At 44.2% G+C, this 13,319-nt stretch overlaps 1 protein-coding gene across 4 annotated transcripts in view; it reads left to right on the plus strand.

Moving 5' to 3' along the window:
* KCNAB1 (potassium voltage-gated channel subfamily A regulatory beta subunit 1) overlaps nucleotides 1-13,319 on the plus strand; it is a 378,185-nt gene that overhangs the window by 289,993 nt on the left and 74,873 nt on the right. For all 4 annotated transcript variants that reach the window (XM_047728637.1, XM_047728665.1, XM_047728656.1 and 1 more), the window contains exons 3-7: nucleotides 2,147-2,184; nucleotides 6,036-6,115; nucleotides 7,186-7,230; nucleotides 10,144-10,188; nucleotides 11,982-12,025. In XM_047728637.1, coding sequence (XP_047584593.1) covers nucleotides 2,147-2,184; nucleotides 6,036-6,115; nucleotides 7,186-7,230; nucleotides 10,144-10,188; nucleotides 11,982-12,025 — 252 coding nt within the window. The remainder of the gene's footprint in view (nucleotides 1-2,146; nucleotides 2,185-6,035; nucleotides 6,116-7,185; nucleotides 7,231-10,143; nucleotides 10,189-11,981; nucleotides 12,026-13,319) is intronic.

The following is a 13,319-nucleotide window of genomic DNA, read 5'->3' on the forward strand; positions in this document are numbered from 1 at the left end:
TATGGTGCCTTAAGTTGTCATTTTTCTAGGCACAAGTTCTTTGTTGGGACAGTCTTCCCGTTCAACCCCCCAAACTCTCCAAAAGTGCTCTCTTATCTCTCTCTCTTTCTCTCTCTCTCTCTTTTTAATAATCATCTCTCTTTCTTAGGAGATGCATAAGCTTACCTTTTCCTTAACTTTACAGTAAGAAAAACAGCAGTAACTAATAACTGCTATTTGATTTCAGTGTCGGAGCAAAAGGAAGGTACGTGTGCTTTCACGAACTAGGGAGTGCATAACCCTTACCCAGAGGGCACTGCCCCTCTGATTCAGGGCATATCTGCCTTGTGGGGGACACCAGCCTTCTGTTGTTAAAGAAGCTGGAAATGAGACACTTGAAGGAAAAATTTCCTAATTATTTAAATAATTGTACCTTATTCAAAATTTATTAAAATGCGAAGAGGGTCAGCATTGTTCTAGCCAGGCAACACAGGTCTTTAAGCATGGGCTGCCCATCTGTAATCTCTGGGGATGTTGAGTAGAACAGTAAAATAATTTGTATCCTACTTTTGTTATAGTCCCTGAAAACTAAGAAGAGAAAAGGTACAATTCCACCAGGCTGTTTCTAGGGACTATGGAATCCAAATGCCATAATTAATTTGGAAATAGTCTAATGAGGCAGTGAGATGCTGTGAAACGGATATCCTTCTTGAAGCCGGGCCTGTTTGGGGAATCCTGGGTATTTCCCTCATTAAAGGCTTGTTGACATCAGATTCCTCATCTGGAAGGGGGGATAGTATGGTTGGCTTGGAAGTTTGCTAAGACGATCAGAAATAAAAGTACACACGTTTCTCAGCATGCTGTCAGCGTTTGTAAGCTGTTCATAAATGCTAACTTTGACTATTATGAAATGCAACACATACAACTCCACGCATTTCTTAGTATGCGCCACAAGTATCGATGGTTCCCTGGCTCTCCATCCTTCCCCTCCCTTCAGCGCCCCCCACCCCCTGCTTCTCTGCATGGTGTCTTCTCACTCTGCTCCATGGCCCACCACAGCTTATCAGCCCACGCTGATGGCCCCCACCCTCTTACCTACCTTGGGTTCCTATCTGTACCTGGACTGCCCGTTCCTTCCTTCATCATTCCGTTATCTCCTCTGCAACTCGAGCAAAGTGTCACCTCTCCCAAGAAGTTTTTCTGGAGGGCCACCACCCTCTGGTCTAGGTAGAGCACTCTCTCCCTTACTGACTTGGGTTTGCCTCAGTCTGGCTTTGTACTGTTGGAATCTGTGAACTCCTGGGAGAGAAGAACTAGGTCGGTCACCTCACTGTCCCTGGCACCTGGGTGTAATGCCTTTGCCAGGCATGTCATTCAGGCTAAAAACAAAAACAAAAACAAACAAACAACAACAACAACAAAACGGATCAAGGAGGGAATGAATGATTGCAATGACTATAAACTGGCCTGGCCAGAGCCAGTGTCTGCTTCCCTCTTGCTTTACAAATACAAATCTTTGGCTGCTGGTTGTGCCTCTCTCCCCCTGCCCTCCCAATCCCCACTCCAGCCCTTGCCTCCACCTCCAAACCAATGGAGATTTCCATTCTGAAGTAGCAGGTTGGAACAGAGAACATGCTGAAGTGTCACCTCCTGGGGCTTGCACATGGGGACTGGAAGGACATCTGAGAGGATTCCTTTTGAGAGACCCCAGGGAATACAAAGCGGAGTCCCTTCTTGGAGGTCAAGAAAGGAAGAACCGTAACAAAAGGGCTCTACCATTCCTTTTCAGAAATGGTGGCTTCATGTACCTTCTCTCTTGTACCTTCAGAACTGGTGGCTTCACCACAATTCGTATGGAGCCAAAACAGGCTTGGTAGAACTGCATTCTTGCACCCGATCTTTTGTGGTCCTACATCAGAAGAAAAATCAGTTTGTAGGGCAGGGCTTCAATTAGCGTATGAGTCCTTTGAGTGAAGAGGGATACAGACCCCCACCGGAGTGTTCACTGAGGGCAGGAAGAAGGCTGGACTTTTTCCAGATACCCCATGTGGCTACCTGGAAACCTTTGTGAATGACCTAGCAAAGGCATGAAAAAGTGTTTCCTCTCATTATGCATAATATTAGAAAAATGCTTATAAATAAAGTGCAAATATTTATTCTTTTCTAGGAACATGGGTGACATTTGGAGGTCAAATCTCAGATGAGGTAAGTTACCTTTGGCTTCCATTTTGGTGACCAAAGAAAGTGTAAAGCTGTGCAGTGGGAGTATTTTTCTTGGGGGTCCTAGTGTTTAATAATAAGGAAATGGTAAAGACTGAGTCAAAGATAATTCTCAGTTTTATCCTGCTTCTTGTATTTTTCACATTTAGACTATTAGTAGCCCTTGAGATTATCTATCTATGAGATGTGCAGGCACAGTTGTTAGAGAACAAATCAATTTGGCATTAGTATTCAGTTGCTTTATGGAAAGATTTCATTGCTGTAGGGTGTGTGTGTGTGTGTGTGTGCGCGCGCGCGTGTGTATTTTGGCTCCACCTAGAATGACCAACTCATCCTAGGTTGCAGGGACTTTTCCTTTCTAGCCTGGGACCTTTCAGTCCCGGCTGATCACAGCGCCTTGGGCAGGTTGATCCAACCTCTCTGAGCCTCAGGTCCTCTGATGTGAAATGGGATGATAACATTTAACAGCCATGGGGTCATGGCTGACCCCATGGGGAGCTCCAAAGCTGAGACGGCCCCAGAGTTGTCCCAAGTTAGGGCCGGAGGACTGAGTATTTATAGCCTTTGTATGACCAGTCATTGGAGAGAGGCTCCCCAGAGGTCCGTTGAAAGGGTTAACCACATTTTACGCATGAGATGTTTATACAGCCCTCTGACTGGTGGGTAGCAGACACCCAATAATGGCAGCTATAAGAGTTTATTTACCATTAAATTCCTCTAAATCTTTGTTGACACATTCAAAGCAGTGATATTCTTATCCTGGCCTTTAAGGAATATCTTCATGGCATAAGTGAGTCAGGCAGGCATCGAGCATCAATAACTCCCCAAGGACCATGTCGTCAAATCCCTCCGATTCCTTTTTGTCTACCTGCAACACCACTGAGGAGTCTGGGATAGTATGTCTGAGCAGATACACTCTGTGGGATCCAGCCCCCTCTGCCACTAGATTTGCTAACACTTACTAACAGTTGTCACATCAGTAAAATGCAGGGGATCGCCCCTACTCTGCAGGATCATGATTAAGATTAATGAGATGATGTCTATGAAGTGTTCAACCCAGTGCCTGGCCCAGAACTTACTATCTTCTTACTATCATTCCTAAGGAGAACCTTGGGGGAACAGACAGTCTTTCCCACTGCTTATAAGTTCACCAGTGTTATTTATTAGATCCAGGGAATAGGAGCCTTATCTGTACATTCTCACCTGTCTGAATGCCCATTCCCGGGATTGTGCATAGGTCACCATAGAGAGTTTGTCCCATGGGGGATTCCCTGGAAAGTAGACCATGCTGGAGATTAGCATACAGAACAGTAATTAGAAAGTTGGGCCCCAGTGCAGTCTTAACACTGACCCCGGCTGACCCCATGGGGAGCTCCAAAGCTGAGATGGCCCCAGAGTTGTCCCAGGTTGGAGCCAGAGGACTGAGTATTTATAGCCTTTGTGTGACCAGTCATTGGAGAGAGGCTGCCCTGGGAAGTGGGTCTCACCTTGGGCGGGACAACTGTTTTAGCCAAGTGCAATTTCCTGGCAACTAGGAGAATAGGTCCAGTTCTGAAGGAGGCTCTGGGGGGTCGTCACAGGGCTCATTATAGGGCTATCTGACCAGTATCAGGTAAAGTGTGTGGAGGAGGCACAGAGACGAATCCACAAATATCAAAACTGTGGCCACAGACTTGAGTCAGATACAAAGCAGGTGACTGGGAGGGAGATCTAAAATTAATTATCCACTGAATCCAGCAAGTGCATGACCTTCTACTGCCTGTTATGGCAGCCAGAGGAGAAAAAGACAAAAATACCTTTGCTTTAGGAGCAGAAGGGCCAACTGTTAAGGGCACCATCTCCCCTTTCATGTCTGCTCTCCTCTTTACTGTATCTGCTGTCTGCTGCAATGAGCCTAGCTTGCCCAGGTCAGAGTGTGCAAGGCTGGCCTCTGAAATACATCATTTCAAAATTACAGTTCTAAAAACTGCACAATAAAGCTGTCATGAATGGCCGCAGTCACCCTCACCTCAGATGCAGACCGGACATTTAGCCACTGTCCTTCCAGAGAACAGCTGTGACTTACCCCCCCAACCACACACACACCCCCCCCCCCCCCCCCCCCCGCCGCTCCCAGCTGAGAGAATGCCAGCAAGCAGGAGGCGGGGAAGCCCAGACCACAGCCCCGCCTGCAGCCGAATCGCCTGAGCTCAACCATTTCCATGAGGGAAAAAGCAGGCCAGTAGCAATGAATTCCCCTCCCCAGTTTTTCTGCCTTCTCTCTGATTCCTGTGAGCTCAGCACAAAGCAGGTACAAATTGTGAATCCTGGGATGACCGTGCTGTGACGTGCTCATTGACAACCACCGATGCTGCCTTGGGAGCTGGTGATGTTCCCATTACTGGGAGAATTCAACCATATATCAAACAGCCACTTGACGGGTATTATCAAAAGGACCCAAATATCACAATAGATAATTCTGGCAGGTGTCTTCCTAAGATGATTTGGCTTCATCATAAAACCAAGATATTGGTTACTCATGTGAATATTTATAACTATGATAAATATATATGTATCACTATCTTCTAGCACTTAATTTTCAGAGTTTTATTTATATTTTCTTATCTATAAGGTAGTTAGGGTTCCTGGAATTGCACGTCACAATAAACTCAAGTCAAACTGGCTTTATCCTAGGCAGAAATTAAAGTTAAGACAAGTATAGTTTTCCCCATCATGACATAGGCCAGGGTTTGCACCGTGTATTTTCCTTGTGTTATGTCACATCACATACTAAGTTATTCTAACACAGCTATTATTCTAAAGGATTGGCATGGACTCCCTTTTGCTAGCCTAATAATTTTCTTGATATGCTGATTTTAAAAACAACAGTGAAAGACTTTATCTTGCAAATGCTGATGAAGCAATCTCAGCCTGCAATCAAACACGTAATGGAAAAATCCATTTTAATTACTTGTGAGGTGTGTGATTTTTCAGTGGACCAGTAGGTCTGTCAGCAAAATGAAAAAATGTCCTCTCCCCTGTTTATCGCTGTCCCACTACAGCCTCCCCTCCAGGCGTTGTTTCGGGGACACTGGTACTCTTACTCTTGGTACCGCTGGATGCTTGCCCTTGGTGTCCAGCAGAACATAGGAAGGAACAAGGAGTGTGGGGATGTATTTGCAGGCTGAGTGGTGGGGAGCGGGATCCCCCGAGCCAGCACATGCCCCCACTCCCTCCCCTCTGCCATCCAGCTGGCTGGTGGCTCCGTGGCTGCGGCCAGCGGGGGTTTTGCTGAGCTACGGGTGCTGTGAGATTTACAGCAGTTAGGGCTCTGTCTGACCTCTGGTTCATCAGTCCACTAAGCCTCGAGCGGAAAAAGCACAGGCTTTTAGGTCAGGAGTCACCCAGCTGCCAAAACCTATTGGCTTGGAGAAAAGAGAAGAAGAGAAATGGAGTCACCAGTGGTACAACTGACACTCTTTGTCAGAGAGATTACGATGCTGCAGAGAATGTTGTCAAACCAGATCCTCCAAGCAGAGTGAGAAACACAGATCTCTCCACCTCACCTCACCCTGCTCCTGAGGGCTGACTTATCCCAATGCCGAAGGAAATCTCTTAGGGCCCGGTCTCTATCTGAGGCAAAGGGTGTTTTCCCCCTATAAAGCTTTCCCCCTATATATGCTGGTATCTTGAATCTTCTTCTTCTTTTTCATTCTGTAATGCAACCGATAAAAGCAAGGAGTGGTTATAATGAGATTTCCGTGTTCTTAAAGACCAGCAGAGGTTTACAAAGTGGTTTCCTGGGTTGGGAAACCATTTGGCTTTTCTGAACGACCTCCACGCACACCATCTTGCAGGTTGCTGAACGGCTGATGACGATTGCCTACGAAAGTGGAGTGAATCTCTTTGATACCGCTGAAGTCTATGCTGCTGGAAAGTAAGTCACTGCCTCTCTGTGCCCCTCAAGTGGCATTTGTGGTACCAAGAGTCTGCCCAGACCATGGCTGACAGGACACTCTGGTGGCACTGCTTTTCTCTCTTTCTGTATCCCCATCCCCTGAGTTGGAGGTATTGACTGCCTCTGGTCCTCTCTGCCCACCCAAACCTTCCCGCCCCTGGCCCCATTTGAAGAATGGGCCATCGGAGGGGCAGAGGTGGCTGGTACCAGGGTGGTGACAGAGGAGATCAAGAAATGTGAGTTGGCTACCTGAGTGAGGGAGTAAACGAGCAGATTCCAGGGTACTGGTTTCAAAGCTCATCCTGTTATTTTGTAACCGCCCCCAACCCCCGCCCCGAGGGAAACTGGGGCGTCCTCTCTGCGGGGAATCTGGGACTGCTTTTCCCATTGGCAGGCCCATCCCTCCACCTAGCACAAGGAGAGCAGGGATTAAAAGTGGGGTCCTCAGAGATGCCAAGAAATGTAGTCTGTTTTATAGGAGGGCATTTCAGACCCCATTCTGAGGACAGAGAGGACTGTGGGAGAGCCTTGCTGCTTTTGTGAGTGAAGTCACACCAGCTCCAGCCTTCGCATGGACCCTAGAGCAGGCTGGGGCTCTGAGACAGGACTCATGGCTCAGTCAGGCCATGTGGGGAATGTGCCCTCGTGCCAGGTCTCATTGTCCTCCCTGGTCACAATCGAAGATCATGGGAATTAGAAGGGAAACCTTGACTCCCACTGGACTCTGCCAAACAGGATATTTATACACGGGATCAGTGGTTCAAAAACATCCAACTGCCAAATGACTCTGTTGTTTCTTAGTATCAGGACCACAGGCGGTCTCCTGCCAGCGTGTCAGGATTTGGCAGGTGCTTCTGGAATGCTCCAGGAGCCGGATTCTGCAGGCACAAGCAGAAACAGCAGAAACTGTGCTACTAGCCGAGAGCGGCTTCTATTTTCGGGACATGTAGGCACGGAGAGTTCAAACAAGGAATGGCTCTCGTGGTTTGGGATTGACTCTTGCATTTCCAGGACGCTGAATCCTAAGCCATTTTCTGTTTCCCTTCCAGGGCTGAAGTGATTCTGGGAAGCATCATCAAGAAGAAAGGCTGGAGGTAATGCATTCACCAGAATCATGTACTTGCCTTTAAACACACTGTTATTATTTTGTACCAGAGAAGGGAAAATAAAATTGCATGACAGCTGAACAAAAGGCTGTCAAAAAATAAATAAATAAATAAAAATCAATTCTTGGTAAAGAGATGATTTATAGCGGTTTGAAAATAAATACCAACAAGTTCATTACTTGTCCTTCAAAGGGTATTGACAAGTCATCGATCGCAATGAATTACCACCGGGTTGAACCGAGAAGGAAGGGATGTTCACGAGATAGTCAACGCATGAAAGAAAGTGGCATTTTCATGGCTTCTCCCTGCCATTTGTGGTAATTTGGTGAAGGAAGGCAGCTATAGGAAGCTGAATATCTATGCAGATGTCTCTATGTTCACTGTTCATTTTACTAACAACTCAGGATGCAAAGAAATAATGAAGAAAGAAGTCTTTGTGGCAAATGGCCAAAAGGTCCCTTATCTGAACACAATTAGCCAGCACCTCTGCTGTGTGCAGGAAGCCCTATTATCTGGGCATTTAGCAAAGTGCTTCATCTTCTGTCATTGATGGGGTCACATCCTGTCCCATGGCGGGCTATAGCCAACGCCAGTGGTAAAGAGGAATGTCTCCCCTGTAGGAGGGTGGGGGGCCAGTACCCCCCCACTGCACTGTGCTTGTCAACCACGACAGCCACTTCATCCCCAGCATGAGTAGAAAATCAGACCAAGACCACGGGACTATCTGGGGTCCTCCTTTTCTCTGGTAGAAGATCAGCTCTTGGCCAGATAAACAAGAGCTCTGCAGTATTAATGGAAAAGGAAACCCAGAAATTTATGGAGAGATGAACAAATAAAGGTTGGTGACCCACTTTCTCCCTCTCCCTGCTCCTCCTCCCCTACTCCAGGGATTGTAAGGGTATTTAGAGAAACTATATTCAACCTTAAATATGGAAAAATATTCACAGCCCCGCCCAGTCCTCCACTTTGCTGGAGTTCCGTTCCCACTCAGAAGGCTGGCCCATCCATCATCTCCCAAACAGGGACTCCCCACTCTCTTAGGGCTCCTGGAACCAAGTGCTGCAGACCCTGTGCCTTCAGACAATAGAAGTATGTTCTCTCACAGCTCTGGAGGCCAGAAGTACAAAATCAAGGTCTGGGCCATGCCATGCTCTTTCTGAAACTCTGAGTAGACTCCCTCCTTGCCTCTTCCTAGCTTTGGGCTTTGGCCGGCAATCTTGGGCGTTCCTCAGCCTGCGGCTGCAGCCATCCTCTGCCTCTACTATCAGATGGCCACCTCCCTCGTGTGCCCTGTGTGTCTTCTTAAAAGGACACCAGTCATATTGGATTAAGGTCTGCCCCTACTCCAGTATGACCTCATCTTAATTTGATTACATCTGTAATGACCCCATTTCCAAATAAGCTCACATTCTGAGGTACTGGGAGTTAGGACTTGACTATGCCTTCTTAGGGGGCACAGTTGAGCTCGTGACAGAGACCTTGGAGATGAGTCCACCAAGAGCCCCATGAACTGTGCAACGAGGGGTGGACTGGCAGAGGACACCTGATGTACAAGGCGAGGATGTACAGCTCTGGCCGACCCAGCCGCTCCGAATCATCGAGAGGACTGCATTCATTTTTTATGATATTCCATCCGTCCTCTTCTTGAAGCTGTGAAAATGTTTGCTAAAGGAGACCTGGCTCCCCTGGGGCAGATTGCTGTCACACTAGGTATCGTGAGGTTGATGGATTAACCTGGAAAGTGCGTCAGGCCTTCCGCAGTGTGTAATCTCTAGACGCAGGGATCTGTAGAGCTTCTGTTATAGTTATTCAAATTACTTTTCAGGGAATTAACTTCCGTGGGATGGGATTGCGAACATTTTCTACAAATTTTTCCTGTTGCAGCTAAGCTGTCAGAATTGTCACCCATGTTCCCCATTGGTTATCATTCATCTTGTGAGGCTCTTATCTCTCGGCCCGAGACATCGGCTCCTCGGCTGATGGAATTATAAATGCCTTATCTCAAATACTCCCAAAGTTTGGCCCTAACCTTTGAATCTCAAATGATTTTTTTTTTCCTAGACCAGTTCAATTGAATTACAGACCTGGAGAAGCTAAATCATACTGAGATCTGCCTCCTGATTGTAAATTATGTGACTGTAGTTCTCAAGACACCTTTCCTATTCACCATTGTGATGACACCATGGCCTTTCCTGCCCTTGGGTGTGGTTTGGAGAACGCAATAAGTTTGCTGATGAGATTTTCACCTCTCATTCCCTTCGGAGTAAAGTGGTTCAAACCTTGAGTTAAGAGCTTTAGGACTGTTTTCCTAAAATAATGTTTCCATTTAATGAAACACTCAAAGAAAATTTATTCCTATTGATTGACTACTCTATCATTCCTCTCTCCCTGCTGTCAGTTACTGCCTGTGAATGTCACAGCTGGAAAGCAGAATAATTCAGAGCTGCTAGGGTCCATGGTCCTTGGCAGAGTGTGGACTGAGCCCCAGGAAAGCTCACACTCAATCAGTGTTATGTCAGATGCTAAATAAGCGTTAATGGGTGCTGCTAAAGCAGTTCATCCTTTAAATCCTCTCACTCACCCTCTCATTAACCATTCCTGCCCCTCCATGCCTCCCACTCACCCTCTTCACCAACCCCCCCCCATCTGCCTCCTCCACCTGACTCTCCAGGTAAAGGTCATTCCCCTCCAACCTCTTATCTAGGATCTGACTTCACATACCCACTCATCAGCTTCCCTTTGTCCCAATATTTCAGTGACATGAATTAACAAATTTATCTCTTTACCAGTTGTTGTTTTTTTTAATGGGAAGTACAATAAATTCTTTCTGGAGGTATAATAATACGACTCAGTGCAAAAACCCAACAATTTATTTAATATTTCTCTCTGTGTAACATATAGGAGGTCCAGCCTGGTCATAACAACCAAACTCTACTGGGGTGGAAAGTAAGTTCAATACCTCTTCTTTTCTTTACTTGACAGGAGACAACTAGTAGTTCATGCTTTTATCCTTTTGGGCAACCATTTTGCATCTAATGTACTAAAATTAATTGATTTGGAGAGAAAGGTTATTTTTTCTGCCTTGAAGAAAGTAGCAATTAGCCTAGGATTCAATTTTAGCAAGATGCCCCAAAGAAATTTAGTGTAAAGCATGTGGCCACTTGTTACTAAGTAATTCATGGAGATCTTCCAATACCAGCCTCCTACTTAGAACCATTTCCAAAATAGAGTTCAAATTTTCGGAAAAGAAAACAAGCACATAGCATCACAGAAGAAAAGCTATTCGAATCTGCCAAAACCCAAAGACTTCCATGGAATGCAAAGATAAAACTATCTTGTCTGGCCCCACATGTGAGTCTCTGGTCATTTCAGCAGAAGGCGTGAGAATGTTGATTAAGAGGACTGCCTTTTGGAGAGTAACAGGAAGCTACCATATCACTCACTGGCAGGAAATGAAAGAGAGGTCCTCCTCTGTCTGTTGTGGGAGGCAAGCAAATTTCACAGGACAAATTGGCCTCTGATAAGCCTACTGGTGTTTGAACTGGTATTTACACAATTCAGCAGAACTTAAAAGTCTGGCTATTCCACATACCTTTTCATGGAAATCACAAATATTTCCATGGAGTCTTAACAAATAACAAAAACAAACACAAACCAACAAAACCTTATTTACCTCCCTATAATGGAGAGGGAGCAGCTGAAAACAAAATTGGAGACAGAAGACAGTTCCTTAGGAATCTTCTAATCAAACTGTACATGTATATAAATACCCCCCCATACACACACTCATATCATATTGCTATTTTTGAGCCTGTTTATGATGACCATGAAGACAGAAAGATGGATTGTAGATTTTTATTTATCACCTCTAAAAATTCAGGCAACCTGGTGCTTGTGAGAGAGGTAGATTTGCTCTGTCTCCGCTCTGATTCATGGTGCTGTTACTCAGTTTTTGCAATGGCACTGAAAGCCTTGCCTATACTTTAGAAATCAACAGGGAGGAAGACAATCCTGAAGACCCATTACGTAGCGGAGTACTGCACCCAATACCATCTAATGCTTTTATAAAAGATTCAAAATCACCAAAGGCAGATGGTGAACTACTGTGTTTTAAAAAAGAGGTGGCCACAGAGAGTGATGTTGAAGAAATATTTCATGAAGACTTTAAAACTCAGGAACCATATTTCTTTCTAATTGGCCAGAGTGTGAGGATGATCTGGAAAGACAAAAGTCCTAATTAAATGTTTGTCTTCTTCGGATACTAATGTAAGAAAGACTGACATCACATTTTAACAGAAAGTGATTGTTAAATTTCTTTTGCAAGTCAAAAGGCACTTCCAAATGTGCTTCCTTTCTCAGAAAAGCGAAACTTATGGGCAGCTCACAAACTTATGTCAAGGCTTTTTTAGGGTGGGGATGGTTTGGGTTGAGTTGAGGGTGAGGTGGGAAGGTTGAGCCTTATGTCACGGTATATATGGATGGGGCACGCATGGCTGAGTTGTTAATGATATCATGTGATGAGAGTAATAGTTAATTTATCAGCTGGGGTCTCCAAAGAAAAGGGGCTCAGTGCGTGGCTCACCAGGCTTCTCTCCTCAACCGGTGGTGTAGAATTTGCCAAGAATAGGGTATAAAGTTAGCAATTCAATTTAGAGTGATTATTCTTCTGTACTTTTGAAACAGCAATTTTTAAAAAAGCACACCCCCACTCAAAGTCATTTGCTTCTTTTTCTTGTTAGAGCTGAAACGGAAAGAGGGTTGTCAAGAAAACATATTATTGAAGGTAGGTACAGCATTTCATTTTATCTTCATTTGTGGGCTGCTGATTCAGGAAAGGTATCAACCAAATAGGTTCAAAACCCATTTGGTGGGGGGGTGGAAATTCTTTATAAAGAGAATCACAATCAACCACAGTCTCTCTGAGTTTTAATGTAGGAGTGTGGTGATATAGAGAAGACAGTTGGCAACACAAAAGAAAAAGGACAAATTCTCTAAAACTCTTCTCATTTACAGCTGTGCTAGCATTGATAAAACACTTCACTAAGACTTTTTAAAAGAGCTTTATTGAAGTATAATCTACATACCATAAGAGTTTACCCATTTAAAGTGCACAATTCATTGGTTCCGAGTATAACGGAGTTGTACAATCATCACCATAAATTGAATTTTAAAACGTTTTCATCACTCTACAAAGAAACCTAGTACCCACTAGGAGTTACTTCCCACCTTCTCCCTACCCTCTTCCACAGCCCCAAGCCACTGCTAATCTACTTTTGTCTGTATAAATTGGCCAGTTCTGGATATTTTATATGAATGAGACCGTACAATATGTACTTCTTTGTGACTGGTTTTTTTCACTTAGCATAATGTTCATCCATGTTGTAACAGGTGTCAGTACTTCATTCCTCTTTACTGCCAAATAAAATTCCATTGTATGGATAGACGACGTCTTATTTATTCATTCATCGGTTAATGTTTTCATTTTTTTACTTATAAATAATATTGCTACGAATATCTGTGTACAGGCTTTTGTATGGACATATGCTAAGACTATGATACTTTTATTTTATTTTATTTATTTATTTATTTATTTTATTTAAAATTTTTATTTTATTATTTTATTCTTTTAATTTTAATATAATAAATATACAGTATTATTACTATACAGTTTCAAATGTATAGTACAGTGATTCAACATTTCCATACATTCCTCAGTGTCCATCACAGTAAGTATACTCTTAATCCCCTTCACCAGTTTCACCCATTCCCCCCACCCACCTCTCTTCTAGTAATCACCAGTTTTTTCTCTATCTTTTTTTCTTTTTTCATTTGTTTCTTAAATTCCCCATGTGAGTGAACTCAAATGGTGTTTGCCTTCTCTGACTGATTTCACTTAGCATTATACTCTCTAGGTCCCTCCATGTCGTTGCAAGTGGTGAGATTTCATTCTTTTTTTATAGCTGAGTAATATTCCATCATATATATATATATGGTATATATATTATATATATATATAATATATATATATAAAACCTCCTTAACCCATTCATCTATGAAGGAACACTTCGGTTGCTTCC

Source organism: Lutra lutra, chromosome 1 (assembly GCF_902655055.1).
Source record: "Lutra lutra chromosome 1, mLutLut1.2, whole genome shotgun sequence".
Lineage (NCBI taxonomy): Eukaryota > Metazoa > Chordata > Mammalia > Carnivora > Mustelidae > Lutra > Lutra lutra.